This window comes from Augochlora pura, chromosome 3 (assembly GCF_028453695.1).
Source record: "Augochlora pura isolate Apur16 chromosome 3, APUR_v2.2.1, whole genome shotgun sequence".
Classification (NCBI taxonomy): domain Eukaryota; kingdom Metazoa; phylum Arthropoda; class Insecta; order Hymenoptera; family Halictidae; genus Augochlora; species Augochlora pura.
Window position 1 is genome coordinate 18,034,590 of NC_135774.1, and position 21,765 is coordinate 18,056,354.

At 34.0% G+C, this 21,765-nt stretch overlaps 1 protein-coding gene across 5 annotated transcripts; it reads right to left on the reverse strand.

Annotated features, from left to right (window-relative positions):
• Nucleotides 1-295: 295 nt before the first annotated feature.
• On the reverse strand, nucleotides 296-19,849 carry LOC144478971 (diacylglycerol lipase-beta). Of its 5 annotated transcripts, none has more exons than XM_078197387.1 (14): nucleotides 19,038-19,831; nucleotides 14,690-14,788; nucleotides 11,447-11,659; nucleotides 8,847-9,163; nucleotides 6,421-6,564; nucleotides 5,683-5,851; nucleotides 4,964-5,087; nucleotides 4,755-4,898; nucleotides 3,986-4,097; nucleotides 3,406-3,498; nucleotides 3,108-3,262; nucleotides 2,307-2,453; nucleotides 1,532-1,656; nucleotides 296-673 (listed from the first exon to the last, which is right to left on the reverse strand). In XM_078197387.1, the coding sequence occupies exons 2-14, from the start codon at nucleotides 14,782-14,784 to the stop codon at nucleotides 496-498; spliced, it is 2,016 nt and encodes a 671-aa protein (XP_078053513.1). In that variant the 5' UTR covers nucleotides 14,785-14,788; nucleotides 19,038-19,831; the 3' UTR covers nucleotides 296-495. The 5 variants fall into 5 exon arrangements, 4 of the variants coding, with proteins under 4 accessions (XP_078053513.1, XP_078053514.1, XP_078053515.1 ...); XM_078197388.1 differs by lacking the exon at nucleotides 19,038-19,831 and adding an exon at nucleotides 18,850-18,955; XR_013495425.1 differs by lacking the exon at nucleotides 296-673 and adding an exon at nucleotides 1,745-1,844 and having other exon boundaries at nucleotides 19,038-19,849.
• Between the last annotated feature and the right edge of the window lie 1,916 nt (nucleotides 19,850-21,765).

Genomic DNA, 21,765 nt, shown 5'->3' on the forward strand with positions numbered 1-21,765 from the left:
AAATGTGTGTGTATTAACCATATTGCAGTAATCACTGTCATACCCCCTTTCCCAGGTAAATTCCTTTAATGGTTTGACCAAAATAGGGACAATCAGCACGTAACACCGGCATGAATAAAATTTCGTAAATGAAAACAGTTGCTTTTATATAACTACCTTGGATAAAGTTGACGAAAATCAATTTCTATGGTAATGTTTGGAAATCATTGTATTATTTTAATTAGACGAAAGAATCAAAATAAAGCAGATGATAGTTGAAGGAAACTCTATTGCGAATAAATAACGAATGTCTAAATATGGAAATGAGAATTTTACTTCGTCGCAGCCTAGAAAGTAACATAAATTACAAGATACACAATTCCTTTTAATGGTAGAATATTGGACGCTTACATTAAATAAGTAACTTAGATAGATATTAAATAAATTTTGTTGATCATTGAGCATGTGTTCATGTCCCGTTCGTCATTGTTGAACAAATTTTCTCTTTGGATTCGATCACGGATCAAAGTAGTATGGTAGATCGTTCTGTTGTTTTATTAAGGTATTCACAGCATGTTCTATGGTTTCTGGCAGATGATCCAATAACATCCGTGGCATCACAATTAATTCTTTAAATTCTTCCGGTTGCGCCCATCGCATTCCGTATTTCTTCTCCTTCGAACTCTCCTTTTTGCTGTAAAAGAAAGAACACTTGTATTGCTTCGATGCTTTCGAAAATTTGAATTGGCGCAGTGAATTAAAGTTTGAATTAAAGCAGCGATTCCTGTAAACGTCAATTTGTTACAAGTCAGTTTTAACTGAAATTTCGTTCTTTCTGTATGGTATTCTGTATCTATTCAATTTTATGTAATAGTTTAGAAATCTTCGCTTAAATTTATTAATAAAAGTTGATACTCATGCGGTATGTATAAAATTCCCAAAGATAATGACATAAAAATACGTTGAAACAATAAGACGTAACTCCGTTTACTGTCATAACAGTAAACAACGTTATAATGTAGGGTAGTATCAATTATTTGAACACTGAAAACGACACAAAATATATTTTTATGCAACATCAGGATGTCTTGAAAATTAGTTGCTCGAAGCCATTTTATCTGTAATTCTAAAATAACTTTCCTGACATGTAGCATTTCCATTTTATATGGCAAAATGTATTTTATGAATGTGAAATTGAATCTTGTAACTCGTGCAACAATAGTTATACTTTTAATAATTTTTGAAATCCAATTATTCATAATATAAAAATTATATTGGAACATGCTGTAACAATTTTAGTGGCCTCTTCGAATTACCGCTCGAGTGCAAAGGGTTAATTTTCTTCTAATTTCAGAAATAATCATGTACATTTACAATGTATTATATGTGAGTAAATATCGGAGCAATGTGACATGATAGTTAATGCTATTGATCCGTTGTTCACCATGATCTCGTTTCAGAAGACATATAAGGTAATACATCATAAGAATCGACATCTTAAATGTGAGGTGAGTAAGAAGCAAGAACAGAAAATGAAAATTCAATGCCAAACCTTTTTCCTTCTGATTCTTTTGCTTTCGACTTAATCTTCGTTATGTGGAGTATTTTCCCTCCAATGTAGAGTCTTACTTTCGAAAATCTTCTCCGCGTAATATCTCGATCGTATTTAATATCGTCCTGCAAGTATATGTGGACATTAGTTGACCAGTGTATACACTCGTTATGAGAAATTTGCGAAATGTATATGTAACTACTTAAATCATACCTTGCTGATTAATTCGTTCTAACTATATGTCTGGTAATAACTCTATAGTATCTTCAGCATGTTGATTTAATAACGTAACTATCCTTTTTGTAGCAATTTACTTGCAAAAAGTAAATAGGACTTATGTAATTCTCATCAATTTTTCCATATATTAACATTTCACACTACGATTTCTTTCACAACTACGCCGATTGCCCACATTTAATAATTTCTCTTATAGAATGAGACAATTTATAACTGCTCTGTATCTTTATCCATTTTCAATTTTACACTTTCATAAAAGAACGATCGATCTAGGTTTCGATTTCGAAGAAATGAACGGCATTCACGTTTAGTAGAATGTGTATGAAAATTTTAAAATATAATTAAAAGTAGTAAGCGTATATTACGACTACTAATTATGATTCTTTAATTTGTTTCTTTTCAGAAACTGATAGATTTATTTTTCATTTGACACATGTCGGAAAAAATTTATCGCCAGCTTGTGCAGAATTTTTTAATTGGAATAAAATGGACAACTTTCCCCTATTATCTATATTAAAAATGGCGGTTAAATATTCACCTGAGCAGTGATGGCGTCCCGGTCGCTGAGCAACGGCGACTGTCCTGCTGACGTTGTTATAATATTGCACGAACTCCAAGTTTTATTCAGATCCTTTTCAGGGATGCCAGACAACATATAGCCCAACCCGTTCATGACCACTCTGTACTGGAAAACAAATTTTCCGTCACGCGTTAATTACAAACTCTTGCTTAAATTTTTATGACTAGATCAAATGCGGACGATGATTTAGTAGAGTGGCGAGTAATGTAGTACTTTCTTGTTTGTAGTCATTAGGATTTGTTCTACTAGATTACCAAAATAATCTAGTCGAGCAGATCCACTGTGATGAATATTTTTGATCGAGCAAACTTCCTCTATCACTTAATAAATTCTACAGATTTGTATACAAAAACAAAAATTGTCTGTTCGAATTGCGAGATATAGTGACCGAGACAATATACCATTACTTTATTAATCAAACTACATAGATGTTGGGGATATTTTCGAGAATGATTTCTGACTGATAATGTGCCAACAGATTACAAATAATAGATTGACATTCTGAAATTCTTTTAATTATCACGTTACTTTCAATTTCAGTTACACATTTTGTCATAAATGTATGAAAACAATAGTCTACTAATAACAAGCTAAACCTGTCATGGCTTCAAATACTTATGCGTTGAGACTAGCTTCATGCGTTCTCAAAGCCAATAAAAGAATCAATTATCTGTCCACTATTGTCTCTTCATAATTGATACTGTCAATATTTATTTTGCATAAAGCATAGTCTTCGACTTTATAGACTTAATTCATTACCTTGGGCAATCGACAGGCTTGCAACGTCATGACCAAGGATGTCCTCAAGTTCTCTATACTGTCAACCCCGAGTCTCATCACGAAATCATCGCCGACTCCTATTGTGAAGACAAATTCTTCCGAAATTCTAGCAACTTCTCGTGAAAGGAGACCCGCTAGATCAAACATTGTTTCCTCATAATTAAAACCTTGTTTCCTTACAATTAAGATAACGCTTTTTAATAGTAACAAAATCGTTGCAACAAATAAGGGATTTATAATAACAATTCAAAGTAGTAACACAGTAGTTAACACTTACCCGGTGTGGCAAACGCGTAGACCTTCACATTCGGATACTGAGGCCTCAATAAAAACGCTAATAGAATGCTTATACCAGCACCTAGACTGTGACCTGAAAAATTCGTATTACGTAAAACAAAAGTGTGTAGTTTGAAGCAACTATGAGTAATTATGGTAAAACTATTGGCTAAAAATTTTCCATTTTATGCGGAACAAGTTAGGCACTATACTGAAACAGCGTTATCATAAACAGTAGGTATGCACAGAGTATGAAAGAAAAAACGATTCTCCTGGATTTTCTATATTTTTGGAAAAAACGAATTGTAAATTTCCTTTTACAGAAAGAGCAGAAGAAATTATTCACTGCATTTGTTAGCTGATTTTGTAGGATGTATAGTAGAAAGTATAATCACACTTTTGAGATTGCCGCTCTTAATGCAAAGTAAAAGTTGATGACTAAATTGTTCTCTTAATTATTTGAATAGTTTGGAAATATCACGCTGATATTGTGAAATTCTTTTAGCCCATTTATTCTTTTCATTTCGCCTGATTATTATAAATAGGGAAGAGAGGTGCACTGAATAACATTTTGTATGTACCTGTCAGCATCAAGTCATAGTTAGGATGTGTGTTGAACGCTCGTTCCAAAATCTTATGTTCCTTCAGTTGCTTCAAAATGACTTTCGCTCCTACTATCATACCGCTGTGAGCCTGCATACAAAAATGGATGATTGTGAAAATACAATTAAACTTAATAGGAAACAATGTGTCATAGTTTTTACGTAATTTAGAGATGTCACGTGTGTGTCTGACTTTTTCGTTCTTTATATATTATTTCATCGAAAATCCTTTTAACAGTAACGCAATAAAAAATGAGTACATTTATAACATGCATCGTGATAACAGTTACGACTTTCAGTATTAACGAAAGACATGAATCACTAGAAATAAACGCTGTCTTCTATACGTTAAAACCTCAGAAAATGTATTTGTTCTCGACTAAATGATCTGCAAACCAAATATTTCCAACTGAGAATTTTAACTATGCGATATGTACATTATTACGCAACTATGCAATATGTACTATTTGTCCATAGTATGGTATTTATAGTTTGAATAGTGAAATTAAATTGTGGAAAACGAAAATTAATTACACGCGGTACTAACATTGTCTCTTAAGTCATCATCGTTTACGGGATTTGAAATCTCGCGAATATTATTTCAATCGCATTTTACAATTCTTCTGATTAAGACTTGTCTTACGATTCGAAAATGTGCTGTAGATTCGCATAAATGATATTCAAGCAATAGAGGATTCACAAGAACTGTTAAATTGCGAATGTTTGATTTCCTTATGCTAATATTTACCATTGAGCCCGGCGGAAGGCCTTCGCATTCGAAAAACGCGGAACCCGCATCAATATCTGTCAGTATATCACGTACAGATAAACTGCCTCGTATGGCGATGACGATATTGTTTGTCTTATGATCTACGACGACACAGAATGGTATCTAAAAACATTTATACAGATAGAAAAAGCTGCTTACCTATGTATTATTAAAAAATCAGTACCAACCTCGCATAAATAATTTTTAAAGGACGCATAAAGAATATCGTCTACGGGCCAGTCTGACATGTATTTAAAGCCGGCTAAATAGCAGTAGCAACAATTGTCTCCAATAATGACAGTCCGTTTCCGTCTGTAATTGAATTGCGAATCAACGTAGGCACCACATTCACACAAAACTGGATTCTTATAGTAAATTTTGTCTAATAAGGCGTGTGTAACTAACATTAAATTCAGTACAACTTGAAAAGACTTGTTCACAGGAAATGATTAAATAAATTTCCCAATTCACGTGTGCATTATAATATTAATGGAGAGAAATCTAGATCAAATCAGATTGTTGTTTTTACAAAGCGTTACATGCTGATCACTTTTGCTACTGCATAGCTGTACCCTTGTTCTGGTAAGTTTTGGGGCAAATCTATTGAATGGAAAGTTGGATGGAGAAAATATTGACACATATTGATATTACAGAAAGGTTCATTTCTCTTTTTTAGTAATATCAATATTATAAAAGGTTTACTTTTGTTTTCGGAAATAATAATATTACCGAAAGTTAACTTTTGGTTCTCGAAATAATAGAATAAGAAAATCTTAATTCACAAAAATTACAGGATGTGAGAAATATGAAAACGTATTTGATGACAATAGTTATCCACGAAGTAGCCTTGTGCAATTTGTAGTAGAGACAGTTTCATCGCATTGGAAATTTCTGAACTAATATTTACCGAAAACAGGAGCAGCAGGTTAAATTCTGTAAAACGCGGAAGCATCCGGTACACGTGTGCATATAAATTGCGTATAACCATCCATAACAGGCTATTGATAGCTTTATATAATGAGAAGCCAACTCCAAGTTCATCCAACTAGGTGTATTAGCGAAGATGACCGATGCATCTATAATAAAAAAATGCGAATTATCTCCATTATTCTCTTACGAAATATATACATTTATTAAACACGTTGTACACGATGAAAGATTTCATTTTCCGCATATTGCTAGTGATACGAAATTTAAACATTGGACGGTGCAGAAATGTTTAGATTAGATTTTTTCCAAAAACAAAGTATCGATATCATCATTTACTACTAATATCATTTACGATTAATCAATTTCTGATGATTGCTCTAAATGGATAATTGTCTCATCAGGAAAAATAGAATAATATGTTTAAAAGAAAATGATAATTGGAGCTGTAAATGTTCTAAACAATTTCGGCGATGTTCTAAAAAAAGTTCGCTATCTGAAAGTTAAAATAACAACAATTTAGAATAAACACGTATATGCTATCTATTAATACAAAGCAACATAAAACTTGCCACTTCTAGTGCTCCACAAAGGTACTGTTAGATACGCAAATAATTGTTACAGGAAAAACTTCTCAATGCATATATGCGCATATAATTGAAAATTAATTGGTATCAATTCAGTACGTTAATACGTGTAGATGGCGGAACATAAATACCTGTTGTAGTTACTGGATCAGCAAAGAGTCTCAGCCGACGCAGTTCATGGATTTCACGTTTCCGTCGTATTCTTAGTAAAATGCTTCCTGCCACTACATCCGATGGAACCAAGTCTGTTCCTCGGAACAGACCAGTTAGCAAGCCTAGAAATATTAGTTTCTTAATGATAATAAAAACCATCGTGTAATTAATATAGTGGCATAATTTAACTGGTTATCCAATAAATCACTTATCTAATTATATAATTATTTGATTGTGTAATTAAATAGTTAATTAACTGTCCATTTTCTTATTATATTGTTACGTAATTATATACAGTAAATTCTCTCCAATTGTTACTCACTTTGTAAACAAAAGTATACTACCCGAGTCTCGCGGCTCGATTTTATAATCACCGATTGTCAGTAAATATAGAAACGAGCTCTGAAACACGAACAATTGTACCTTCACTTTCCATATCGCCCATTATTGTTTAAAAGCTAAGAGACAATTTGCGAAAATTTACTGTAGTCCGATAATTGTCTATAAATCCAAGTAAATAATTAACTAAAGATACGTTTCGTGAATATAGAAATTAACACTTGCGCTTTATACAAAAGTAGTTAATCTATGTTGTATCAAAACAAAAGTATACCACTACTTTAATGCATTCGGATAATAGAAATAACAAATTATTCAACTCTATATCAGATTTACGTAGACTATGAAAGTGGTAAGAAAGATAAAGGAAGAATCACAAGTTGAAGATATCAGTAATCAAACTATATTTGCTAGTCAATTCGCAAAATTTTTGAAACATTTAAATTCGTTCAATTCCTACAATATTCGTTTCTCAACATTCCCGTTTCATGCGTATTAACGGTGAATTTTGATACAGACTAGGTTGAATTTGCATTTCGTTGAATTCGAAGATCGTTTAAAAGTAATTTGCATGGAATTCCTATATACATGTAGATAGCAATTCCTTCAAAATTTCCAAATTGTACACGTGGCGTTTAAAATGTACGTATCTTTGAATGCTTAGTAATTTTCTTATGATTAAACTGTCTTTAGTTAATTATAAAAACGAGGGACCGATTGAACAATGCTATTATTTTATGGGAAACGCTAACAATTGAATTTGAATGCACTGAAGAAGTAGTCAAATTTAAAAAATAGATCAAAAGATAATTTATAACTAATTGTTAAGAGCGTGTAACCAAAGCGATTGAAATAGCGTGAAATTGGGTGTAAATTATTTCTAACTTCAACTTCCAGTAATAGCATGTCGGTTTCGTGTACATATGTGAAAACCTGATTCACCGGAAACAGTAACTCTATATTGTAAGATAAAAAATACGTTAAATGGGAGTGGCTCATTATTATTTATTGCTTATTGATACTTTAGCGAGTAGAACGAATTAATGAACATGAATTTAATTTGAACGACCAGTTTTTCTAATTTAAACATTGATTTCATCTCAGAGTTTCCTTGTATCCTCCAATTTTCCTTAACAAAAAATATGATAGGTTTCGAAATGTTAATGTATTCGACGACTTCATTTGTGGCAATGTCTAGGTTCATTTGGATCTAATATTTATTAATTCTGTTCAAATCACTTATGGCAATATTTATATACTTTCGTTGATTCTGAATGGTCAACCATTCATTATCAATTTTACTAATTTCTTGGAACTCGTAGATCGACTGCGGCTTTTATAGATTTATGACAAATAGTGGTTATTGAAATACGAAACCATGAAAAGTTTCAGATGCATCTGTTCTTATACTATAGTAAACAAAATTTTCTTCTTTTGCATCGAGAATCGCACTCATAAATGTTTTACTGCTACTTTGCGAATTCTGTACAATAAAAATTGTCCGTTAAAGACATCAGGAGCCAATAAATAATATCTTCGATATTCCTAAATTTTTTAAACTTGTTTACTATTTTAAGTTTCTGTTCTTCATGTTTGTAATCTTAGTATTGCAATTCATTTTTGACATCAGAAATTATATACATGTCTCTCTGTTTACAGACCACAGCTTAAATCAGCCGTCTCAGAGACTAGACGACTATGTACTCGCAATGTTAGATCCAAACTTATTAGGCATCGCATCGAAGGTTTAACTCCTTGCCGTATTTTGACGAGTCGGACTCGTGATTTTGTAACAATAACTTGTTAAATAAGGATGTTATTTCAATTTAAGCGCTGAAGTAATTGTAAGCACATTATGAATATTAATTTTATTTCTCCTCCGAGAAATTATTCCAATCGAATATTATCTAATCATTGTAACTGCGAAGATAAAAGTACCGCAAGGGATTAATGATAGTTCGAGTCACATGCACTCGGAAAAAGATCCGTAGAAGGCTTAAAAAGCAACATTGTTACAACTCCAATGCAGCCGACTCTTTCCAGGCCAGCCGTACCTATGTCTCACCAGCGATATGTTGAAAAGTCTCATCAGCACTCTCGTCTTTTCGCATCCACCAGAGGAACTTGAATCTACGCAACCAAAGGCTCGACAGCTTGCTGTGTTCGGCCAAATTTTCAAGATTTTTGTTCTCGATTGAGCCCAGGGGGTCGAAGATCAGCGCTAGGCCGAAAATAGTCAGACCTATGAGGATCCAGTCGAAAAGCACGAGTGCTTGAACGACGGTCGTGGTGTAATGATCGTATGAGCACTTGACGCTTCCGCCAAACATCCAAATACTTCCTAAAACGTTCCATGCTATCTCGGGCAGGAGCAGCAGTATCCTGTGGAATTGTGAAAATAGAAAAATTTATTCAGTGACAGCCGAGTATCGGTGTTAACTCTTACAGAGAGTGTTTCAAAAATGTTCAAATGAAATAAAGGCATATAAAGGCCGGTAAAATATTTGGCAATGTTCAACAACTGTTCGCATTTATAGCATAATCGTTATTGCGATATAGGTACTAAACTTTTCACTGTCAGCTTTATACATTTGCCATATTAAATGCATTATATGCATATCTCTGCAATAACGCGTTCATTAATCCGTGAAATGTAATGCCCCGTACAAACCTGATACGTTTCTAAATACACTTATTAATCGACTGCGGATTTCATGCAGTTATGGCAAAATTGGATCAATGAAATACAGAGCAGTAAAGACGTCAGTACTTAACTATAATATTACGAGGGAAAGTATATTTCTATTTAAGTCTTTTTTTCTATAATTGGTGGAGAGAAATTTTTTATTTTGCACCAATAACCGCAGTTTACTTGTTTCCTATCATTATTAGAATTATGATAACCTCTGCTGAAGCTATTTCAAAATTTGTAGAATGATCTGTTTTCTCAATTTTAATTGTCGACGTCAGGTATTATGAAACAGAGTCAATGCACGTGAGTTTCAATAATTATGAACAGCAGTACGAAATTTATAATCACTAGTCAACTCAATTATTAACATTGACACATAAGTAAAAAATGTGTTCTGTGTTTCTTCGTTCGATATTTTTATAATGGAATCAATTTGAGTTTATTCTGGTGGCAAAGTCATTATGCACGAAAAGGTCTCATTATGTCATATACGAATGAATTCGCTTTGGTACACGGTTTCATATAATGTAAAAATGCACAATGTAATAGCATTTCGCTTAAATAGTAGAGCATCATCTTCATTTCCAAAAAAAATAATGCAGAGAAAAAAGACTGCAGACGTCATTAAATTACTTGCGAAAGATAGTATAACTCTTTTCTTTTTCGTATTTGGCGTGATCGTCAAATACATTATATACTAATCGCGGCAAATCGTAACAAAATCAATGCTATTACGTAACCCCTAAGCAGGCATATATTTGCGTAATTAGAATTTAAAAAAAAACTCAGACGTATATGGCAGAGGTAAATGTGAAAACCTAGAAATAGGCGTAGCTGCAAAAGGCATATTAATACATGTTGACGCAGAGACGTAGAAAGATAATTGACAAAAAAAAAAACGGCAATTCTGAGAATCATATAAATTCTGATAAAGCACGTTACAATTGCAACTAATGGCAACGCTAACGTCAAATATACGCATGCGTATATATTGATGTTCGTTCAATTTCAGTTAAAATTAGTTTCAACAATAATATCAATTCGTGATTCATTTCAATTATAATTATGGAACATACTTTGGAGTAACTAATAAATACATTAAAAACTGTTACCCCAGAAATATTCGACAAGATTAATTAATATATTGGATATATAAATAGGAAATAGAAATAAGAATAGTTAAAAACGAACTCAAGAATTAAATGAATTGATTTTGAAACAGTCAATTCGTGTTATGCATCATACAAGATGTCTCAAAAAATGTAAAACAATAGATTATTTAAGATACGTTCTCTAACATTCTTGAGTAATTTTGCTCCTAATCTGATAAATATAGATGAACTTATCGTTTTCATGAAACATCATAACTACTACAATCAATACTAAAAAGGAATATTAAATAATATATTATAAATATTAAAAGCAAAACGTATGACTTCATATTATATTGAAACGTAACAGTTATATTTCTAAATTATTAATTATATGTGTCAATATAAACGTGGACTTAACAGGATATCGACTTATTTAGTGTCTCAGTGACTGACCAGAATATCTAAAAATTCTATTAACGATCTCTTAACGACACAACGTCGAAGTCTTCTTCTCGTCTCGTATTTTCGTTTATCGATCTTATTAATTTCTATTTACTTATCAACGGTCGAAGGTAGCACGCTTTTAATTTACGTTTTTTATCACGGCGCATCTTGCGCGTATTAAACGGCAAGTAATCGACGTCCGTAGAGCGCGTAATTAAAATCGGAATAAACAAAAAAGGTAACGATTTGCGTCGGCAAATCGTTCGTAAACGATGTTGCGCTGAAATGAAAATAACAGACGCCGAATGGTTTATCCGGGGATAAATTGCCGTGAATCGACAAGCAGTTCGTGCCACCATTCGGCATGTAGCGTTAATGCGTCTGCGTTGTTTCCGATACCGTAAATTGCTATGAAATATCCAAACGTTTACTTACTTGACTGTCAGAAGCGGTTCCACGTATTTGCGAGCCTTCGTATCCATAATAGATCCTTTCACACTGTATCTGACGATTAGAAGCATAAAAACCATGGTTAGCAGGAGATACGTCAATTGTCCTAAGAGGAACACGCGAACCAAAACGCCACCCAACTGACAGTTCCATGTGTACTGATAGTATCGAAGGCAGGCGGTGCCAATAAGAATGAACCTGCATAAACAAAATCAATTGCAGGAGATTAAAGTTTTAGACACTTGCTCCCGATGGAATACCAGTAGATTTAATTGCTGTAAATAGTGAATCTTTTTAGCGTAGTCAGCATACAATATCGTTAACATTGGTTAATTTGCTAGCGGGGAAACTGCATATTAACATCCGATAGGATCAACGTCAAACAGGTATCAAACGCACCGTGTAATTAATATAATTAAACTAATTTGACAAATAATAGATTGCTTCCGAAGCAGTAAAGGATAAGTTATGAGGAGACTATGGATTTTTGTTCAAAGTAAAACAAGGAAGTATGAACTGAATAACAATTTTATTCACTCTTTAATCGTCTTGGTAGATTAAAAGTAATATATTGATATTTTAAAATTCTTTTAATCTTTCTGCTACTTTAAATTGTAACTACTCAATTTTGCCATAGAAATATAAAGTTTGTAGGCTAAATATAAGCCTCGATTGTTTAAGAAATAAAATAAATATCGATTGCAAAATAGTGTGAAAGTCGTAATGAATGCCTCTGAGACTGGATATGTCATAACCCTTTTCTAGGTTTTTTATGTTACAAATTTTGTGGTCAAATGAAATATCAGTGAACAAGTAAAACGTCTTGACGCGAGGATCAAGATCAAAATAATTACTGCGCTACAGTAAAATTGTTATCTTTGGCCTGTAATCAACTTTCCCTTCTTACTTTCTAGTCGTTGATTATGTAAATCCGACAAAATTTAATTATAACAAAACCACTAATGTCAATGACGTGAAGAATGCTGGCAAAGTTACTTTTGTACATGACATTCGGTGAAGGTCTATTTCGTCTATTTTACATAATACTTCTATTAAAGGATAGCTCAATAAACACTTACAAATTACAATTATTTAATATACGTTAATCTGACACACGAAAGAAATATCCAAAATAAATTAAAAATACTCGACAAAATCGATATTTTGAAAGCGAACCATCTTTTGTTGAACATTGTTTAAACATGTTTCAATGTTCGTAACGTTACAACAAAATGTGCCGTTTGCATTTAAAGTATTGGTGCAGATATCAGTTCTATAGATTTTACAATTGAGGAAGCAAAAGTCTTCGCGTTGTAGTTTCGACAAATTTTTGTCAAAGTTAAGTTCCTCAAAGATTCAGAGTGATAAAAAAATGACCTCACTTTTATTCGATGCACCGAAATCTATAAAAATGTGGAAGAATGAAAAATTGGACAGCGTTACTGTAGAGGAAACAAAACATCTCCGATGAGAAAGCTGGATCGAGATTTCGATAAATGTGAAACATAAAAGAAGACATAATTTATCATTTTAACGATACTGGTATGAATTGTATTTTCTGGTTCATGCGTCACAGCTCAACTAAGCAGAGTGCCGCATGAACAGTAGAAATATTTATTGCCCAGACGTCTACGCATGACAAGCGTCAGAAATTTATCGATCAATCAACGTCAATAGCATAATCGAATAAAAAAAGATTATTAACTTGTGGATATACGTCAACATGCACGAATATAGTCGTGAGTTGCATGCAAATGTATATAAAATCGGGCGAATTATATATCACGTTACAAATATGTGTGTAAGTTAAAAGTAAGACGTTCCAATTATTTTACATAAGATTAGTGTTACGTCATACTAAATATGTATCCGCGTTTGGGAAACTTAAACGGAGCCCTGTCAACGACCTTCTATAATTCTGCTTCGAATGTTTATTGAATGATCTAACGACAAATTAGATATAAATGAATAAACTCTCGCGTTCCATAATAATCATGTTTCTCAAAATTACAACATCATAAGACGTAAGAACCAGCACAGACACGGTTAACTAAAATAAAATGATTAAGACTCTGCTGTTAGCTTTCATAACTACAAGCTCTCGTAACTTCGTATTTGTTATAAATAGTTATCTATTAATAATTCTCCAAAGATATGCGTACGTTAACTTCAGACAACACACATTATTACTTGCAACTCATTTTTACCTGCAACATTTTTAATTCCATATCTATTTTCTTTTTTTTTTAAATTTGTCAGTTTTATTTATTTATTCATTTATGTGAGTTCTTATGAATTTTTCATTTGCACTGTATTAGCCGTTGGATTTCTGTAAAAGTCTTCTCGGAATCGTCTGCTTTCTTTCCGTGAAAACAACTACGTTATCTCAGAGGTTTCCACACTTTCGTAAGTATGTTAAAGCGAAACTGCATCGTACGAATTTCGTGTTACGCGGGCGTTACCGGTTTGGTAACATCTGATTTCAGTGTGTATGCATATCAGCTGCTCTATTTCTCCACGTAGAATGTGTGTTTAAAGTCTATTGCCCAAATAGTATTTAAACATTTTAAATCTACAAAGAAAGTAGCAAGGAAAATTACGTGTCTAGACAAATGTCGAAGTATTTAATCTCATTGACATTCTCTCGCATCAAACACAATATAATTCGTCTGTTAACTGCTATTCTATTTGTTGAACAGATCCAATATTTTCCAACTTTTCATCACTATTCTATACGCCTTTTAGAATTTTCTTTGTGAACAGTTAAATTATGATTTCAAAAGAAACAAGTAAAAAATCTCAATTAGATGTTCGTACGATGAAATAATCGTACAAAAAGATGTTTGTACAATTAATCCATCATTCTGTATTATTGAAGTCTTTACATTAAAGAAAATTGAATTCCTTATCAATGTCATTCATCTCGTCAGACAGTTCCAACAAAGAAAAAATTCAAGAATATATTGAACTTAAATAGTGTTGCTAATTAATTTACGGAAAACGTTATAGTAATATATTGTTAACGAAAATGTGTAAATAAGTAATTTAAAATTTGGTATTTTTACAAAAGTGTTTTCGTTTATATCGTGAAAGAAAGACTAAAGTAATGGATTCGATTTTCAGTGTTTATTCACTTCTACCTGTATCTTTTTCCTTGTAGTTCATCATTCATTTCGACGTGGGTCAATGATACCTAATTAAATCGCGAGGAAAATGGAAGGCACTCACCAGACGGCTCGAATGAAGATTTCAAACAAGCCTGGATAAACCAGATCATCGGTCGCAGCTAGCCACTTCCTTCCGAAAAGTTTTATCGCAGGCATTTCCCTGTAACAAATGATACAGAATATGGTACTTTCTCATTTAAGTTGATCCGAACTCGGTAACAACGCAAGATTAATGAGATCCGAAATTAATGAAATATACAAAGTACAAGATATGTACTTGATAAAATTCGACAATAATAGTAAATGCAACGGAAAAATTATTCGATCGATTCCATGGAGATTTATTAAATATATTGGCGATGCCTGAGTACATTTTTACAGTGATTCTAAGCATTTCAGAAAAAAAATTATGCAAATGAAAAATGTTGTAAGCTTTAGGACAGGTGAGCGATAAGAAATTTATATTACATTTAATGTACACACGTGTTTTTGATTTCATGAAATTATAGATCTTGCAAATATGTTTTGTAAACCAAAACAGATTAAACAGAATGTGAGATATTTGTGAAATATTTTGTTAACGTAATCGGTAAATTACACTAATTTAAAATGAGTATTCGATACACTATAAGTCGCAACTCATGCGAGTGTGGTTGCAACCTGTGCAATCAGCTATTTAGTAACTATAAGCAATTTGTAGTTCAGTAATGTAATAAATAATGGGATTAAAGTAGCGATAGTAAAATACGTATTATCATTTTTTGGCTGAGCAAACATTCAGTTACTTTATTCGTGTTATTATCAAATATGTGCATTAAACACCATGCATTATTAAGTTTCTATATTAGGTATACTATTTTGTAACATTAGATAACTCTATGTACACATATTTTTATATAAACATTGGAGAATACATTTCAGACATTTACTTATTTACAGAGCATGTCATGGTTATGCCAATAACCTTATATTATGCTGTATATTATATTATACTACATAATCATTCGTATGTGCACGTAATATAAAAGCCATCGATTTTATTCTTTTTTTTACCACAATATTACACGTGCTTCCATTCAAATAATAATAGTAGGAACAAGATAAATTTTAGTCACGATATATAAATGAATGCTGGTCATTCTTGTTCATCTTTCGTTTAAATCAATTTGTACTAATTTCGAGAGACAAAAATCGTGGCAATATTATGCAAACGAATTAAAATTATACTATTTTAGACAATCATTTTGCTTTCACCAAGAATTATTCTTATTACTTTTCACTTCATGAGTATAATAACTGCATATTATTTTTAGATGCATCGATCATTTGTGTTAACATTATAAATAAAAAAATTCGACCTTTTACATTTCGCATCCGCAATCGAAGTTTTTATACAAGTAGCGCATAAATAACGGATATTAGATTCAATGACGGAGGACAGGGTCTTTAACGGTACACATGTGAAGAACTGTGATCTCTTTTTTTATGTCTTTGCGTTACCATGAGATTTTAATAGCTCGGTCTCTCTGTTCCTGTGCACGTAGTTGCTTGATCGCGAACTACAGACCAGAGAAAGCGCTAAGAGAAAGTCTTTGTCTATCCTACATCTCGCAGTATTGACATAACGTGCTGAGGCTCATAACTGGACCTGGCCATGTTAAAACATGATTTGATTTTAGCTCCGAATTTTACAATTGCTTCCACACGCGGCCACGTCTACCATTAAGAAGGCCTACATTCTTTCAGGCATTACTCTTCCCCGTTTCTCGTTTTCTGTGAACCGTGTGCCGCTGTTCGTCCCGCGAACGAAGCCGCTTCGAACGGAGAGGTAAAATCGTTCGTTGATCATCATTAGCAATTAACAAGGTCATTTGTCGATTAATCTCACGCTGGTCTCTAGCGACGATCGAATCGATTCCCGCATTCGATCGTCGCATCTTTCGAACGGTGCGCGCACGCTCGCCGCTTCTTTTCCCGAGAAAAGTCTTGTGCGACTGGTTGTTCAAGAACATTCATTAGCGATTCCATGGTAATAGTTTATCGGGGCAGAGTATGAAATTCCATCCCGAGACGATTACGTACGCGTTTGCTCGCGTTAGACGCTTCTTTCACAAAGAACACGAGCGTTGTCATTGGTATCGCGAGGAGATTAGATATCTCTCAGCCAGATTTTTTACTCTATATTTATGGCATATCGTGTTACAATTTGTAGTTTGCTGCTGCTGATACATGAAACATTGTTTATGCAAATGTCTAAACTGTGCTCGGGTATGTCGCGAAATGTGTTTTCAATCAAATGTTTCCAACGTTAACATGTTCATTGTTTATGATTCGTCGTTTCTGGTTCCTTAATATTCTACACATTTCTCCGACTGCGATTCAATAATTTATAATTTTTTGAAATTGGAAAGAGCAATTTTTTATATAAATATTCGTTCCAATAAATTCTTGATCTGTTAAACAAGTGTTTGGTATTATTCGCTACTTTCCTAATTTGTTACATTTTGTTCTTGCGATTTGCATGAAGTTTTTTATAAGTACTTTTGCGAAGTTTCGATTTTATGTGATATAGCATCAGTGTTATAGTTGAACCTTTAATAGTTGTCATAGTTTAATAAAGTATTTTTGCGAAGTTTCGATTTTACGTGATATAGCAGCAGTGTTATAGCTGAACCTTTAATAGTTGTCAGAGTTTAATAAAATAGTTTAATAAAGTATTTTTGCGAAGTTTCGATTTTACGTGATATAGCAGCAGTGTTATAGCTGAACCTTTAATAGTTGTCAGAGTTTAATAAAATAGTTTAATAAAGTATTTTTGTGAAGTTTCGATTTTACGTGAAATAGCAGCAGTGTTATTGTTGAACCTTTAATAGCTGTCACAGTAACAGGCATTTAACCGACAGGTGCCACTTTTTCTTCAAATAACAATCGATCGAGTAATAGTTATATACATATGTCGTAATAACTTTATAAGTAATAATATTAATAGAGTTGCACGTTATTTTGATGTGTTCGTCTCTTAAGCAGTCTTGAAAAATTGCCAGTCGCGCACTAGGCAATTATTTGTAGCATTATCTTGAAAGTTTCATTTTTATACGTATAAATAAATGAATTTGAAATGTATAGTTTACTAGTCACATATTTGAAACAATATTTTTTGTAATCGATTAAGAAGATTAACAAGATACGTCGGAGATCATCCTCAAATGTATTCCAACCGTGACGGTAAGTGTCCGATTCCTTATTAGATTAAAAATGATTCATGCAATATTAAATTTCCATAAATTAATTACTTTTCAATCGTTTCAATGCACGCAATAGAAATTTATACAGATGAAGAATAACTTGTTTCATCTCATGCAACTGCATCGGTCGATATATGGCACGTCGTGGATCCTTATGCAATTTTCTATTATCATACAAATGATTATTCTTAACTAGAGGACTCCTTACGGTAAAAACATGATGGTAGTGTTATTAATTTCTTGTATTTCAGAGGATTTGCAGGCTGTCGCAACACATTACTTGCATCGGTACGCGATAATTTGTTTACATTCTGTGGAGATCGACAGTTCCAGTTGTAGATCGATTTCCGTCGGATTGACACATTCCACGTAAATACTAATTTCGAACGATGTCGTTATATCAGGCTGATCCAACTAATTGGTTTGCTCACGAATGAAATTGTTGGCTTCGGATAATCTTATAAGCAATTCTATTCACGTTTGGTCTGATAAAGATTGTAGGAAAACCGTGGCTAGGATGGTGTGTCGAGATTTTCACGAATTCCACCACATGCAAATAACTGAGCTATGCGCGTAGACACTCAATGAATCACTCGGTTGGCTTAGTCTTCTAAGGAACTGTGAACTGTTAACGTTCTATTTAAAAAGGCTTATCGGAATAAAGTCAGCGAATAGAAGAGCGTCAAGATATTCACGTACTCTTCCTTATTCGAATAAGTGAGAAACGCGCGAAGACGATTACCGAACAATTTGATGACTTAGACATTCAAGAGACGACCCTCGGAAAACTGTTAGATCAATAGAGCGTTTAGATGTTCGCAAACGACTAAGAAATGCAAGAGAAAGACTGGAGAATCTCGCGTCGTCTTGGTCTTTCAACAAATTCTGAACCGTCGACTCGAAATATGTAATCCTATTGGAAAGCAAATGAGTAGGCGCATTGTCAATTTTTTCGTAAACCGTAACGATCACCTACCAAATAAAGGAGAACAATTTAACGAACAATTCGGTAACTCGTCCATTCAAGTTATTCCCAATTGACACTCTGTTTGAAAAGTAAATACTGAGAAACCGGCGGTAGTCACGTCTCTCAACTAACTGAGGAACGCAAGAAAACGATTAAAGAATCCGTTGGTCATAGTCGAGTATGCACGAGGAATTTACCTGATAGATGGAGCGTCTCAGCAGCGTCCCGACGAATCTCCGAACCATTCACGAGATACCAGTTTTCTGCATGCACGGTCCCTAGTCCGACGATCAACGCCGGACAGGATGCTGGCCGGTATTTACCGTTCCAGTGCGCTAGTGGGCCCGATCTTCTCGTTTCGTTCCGACCGCTTCGTTCGGCTGTTACGAGGCGCTTCATGAACCACCGACACTCATAATCGCAACCGATGCCGGTCGCGTTGGTACCGCCGGAGCTATGCGCGGCTGGTCCGGTGTCAGCACCGAAAAACTGCTGCTGGAGCAAGTTCGCGACGAGGAATGCGGGGCGAGCACTCGACGTCGATTTTTCGCGTACTCGCGGTGCCGGGGCTTGCGGTCGGAAAGTGGCGCGGCCGATCCTACGACGAAAAATTGCAACGGCTCGCGAGAAGCGATCGGAAGCCTGCGCATACAATGCGCACGTGGAAACCCGTTCACCTTGTTCCGAACCCGCGGCACCCTGCGTCGAATCTTATAAGCTGGCCGGCAGCGACTGTCCAGCGCCGCCAGAACTTTCCCTTCGACGTTCCTCTCGATAACACGTTCCTCCGCTCACGAAAAAAGTAACGACTCCTCGCGGGGATAAAAAGCCGATGGTAGGAGCGACCGGCCCCTGGATAGGTGCCCCTGCGCGCCGCGGTTGCAGCAACCTCACGGCTGCACTTTACACTATAATTGTGAAAAGAGATTGGCCGCTGATTAGCGTTGCATCGTTGGTCACGGTTGCTCCTCGTCACCACCGCCGCGCGACTGCGGTCCGGAGATTTTCATTTAATTACCTGCACGAGAAGTTCGTCTCACTCTTAAACTCTATCGCCACGCAAACCCGGCAGGTAGAGAAACGTTCGTGCGTCGACGATTTTATGTGGCTGACATTAGAGACGCATGCAGACTGTTGCGGTTCGTTTCAGCGTGATGATTCTACGTTGTTAGTATTAAAGCTTCGACGGCCGTCGTTACGTGCACATGACTGTGCGAAAATTGGCGTTAGAAAAATCGATAAACATATTAACGTATTAACAAAATTATATTATTAACGAGTCTATTTATATTATTAATCAAGAATGCCATAATATCACTTTGTTGAGAAAGTGTACCATAATTACATGAGAAACACGTTAACTACCGTGTCAATCGTACATGGGTGACAGAGTCATATAAAATTTGATTTCCAAAAAATAATTTTTACGCTAATCCATCTTAATTTCTACATTTTATATCGTGGAAAACCTAATTGATAATTCAATTAAATTAATTAAATTATATTAGTAATTAAAGCCAAAGCATTCACTTTAATTTTATGATATTTTTGATATTTTTGGCGCGGTTTTTAAAGTGCTAAGATAAAAATAGTGTCAAGAAGAAATGTACATTTCAATCCAGCTCTGTTTCTCAACGATGCACGTGGACTGTATGATGCTGAGTTTAGGAGGATTCCATTCAAATCCGAAAGGATTCCATTTGAGCATCGATGTTTTTACATGCTCCTTCTAAAAAGATAGCAACGTTATATTATGCTGTTGTTTACATGCATATTTTCGCGTTCACTTGGAACATGGTTCATTCAAGTGCTCTTGTTTCCCAAAGTTTACAGTAGTGTATGTACAGGATAGCGAATAAAGGAACATATAATCGTTTCGTGACCCAATTAGGAACATGTCAATGGGTTATGCGTTAATAAAAGACACAAATGCGAGGTTTGATAATGTTGAACTTTTCTTTCTGTATCGGTGATACTTTCGATTTATGAGTATCTAAAGTATTTAATTAGGTTGTATTATCGTGTACGCTGCCAATGAACAATTTATCTACTAAGTGAGAACATGTGTAGATGTAATGAACTCTTATGATAAACAATTGAATATATACGCAACTATACTACTTCTTGTAATCTTTAACCCGTTGTGTTTTGAATGATATTTTAAAGTACAATAGTATTAATGTTGAGAAACAGCTACAAATCGCCGTCGTGCTTAGGTTTTTAAAATATTGATCTTGTATATTTTTAATTCGAAGAATTGTTATTTACATACGTATCGACAGTTGTGAAAGAATTATTTACAGCTAGAACGTGTATTATTTAATCACAAAGGAATATTTAAAATAAAGATTGCTGGAAATAGTAAGATGACATAATTGATGTCGTGAAATCAGGCTTTCTAAAATTTCATCGATTAGAGAGCAGTGTACAAACACCTGGCACATTATTAATATTTTCATTAATAAAGTCTGTATGTTTACCATGATTTTTCACGAACTATACAGCTATTTCCAGAACTGGTTGCTAAAAGAACAGAAACCCGTCTCTGCCAACCCGTATACCGAAATTTTTTGGTCGTATTATAATGCACTTGTAGGCAGTGAGGCCATTCTTTAAGAAAAGGTCGCTTAGAATATTTTTCTTCTGGAATATGTTGGCGGTGACCAGCCGTATTATGTAAAAGTTCGAACAAAAATGCCAACAAAATTTTTGTTAAAAATCTTTTTGGCAACATTTGCAACTCTTGTTAATAATAAACTTTTAGCATCGATAATCTATTTTGATAATATTGGCTAATGAAATGATTGCAAAAGGTAACTTACAAACTATTATTTATACGAATTTCAAATATTGAAATAAATTCGCATGTATATAGAATTTTGTCAGGATTATGTTTCACACGCTTGATTAAGATTAATCAATGAC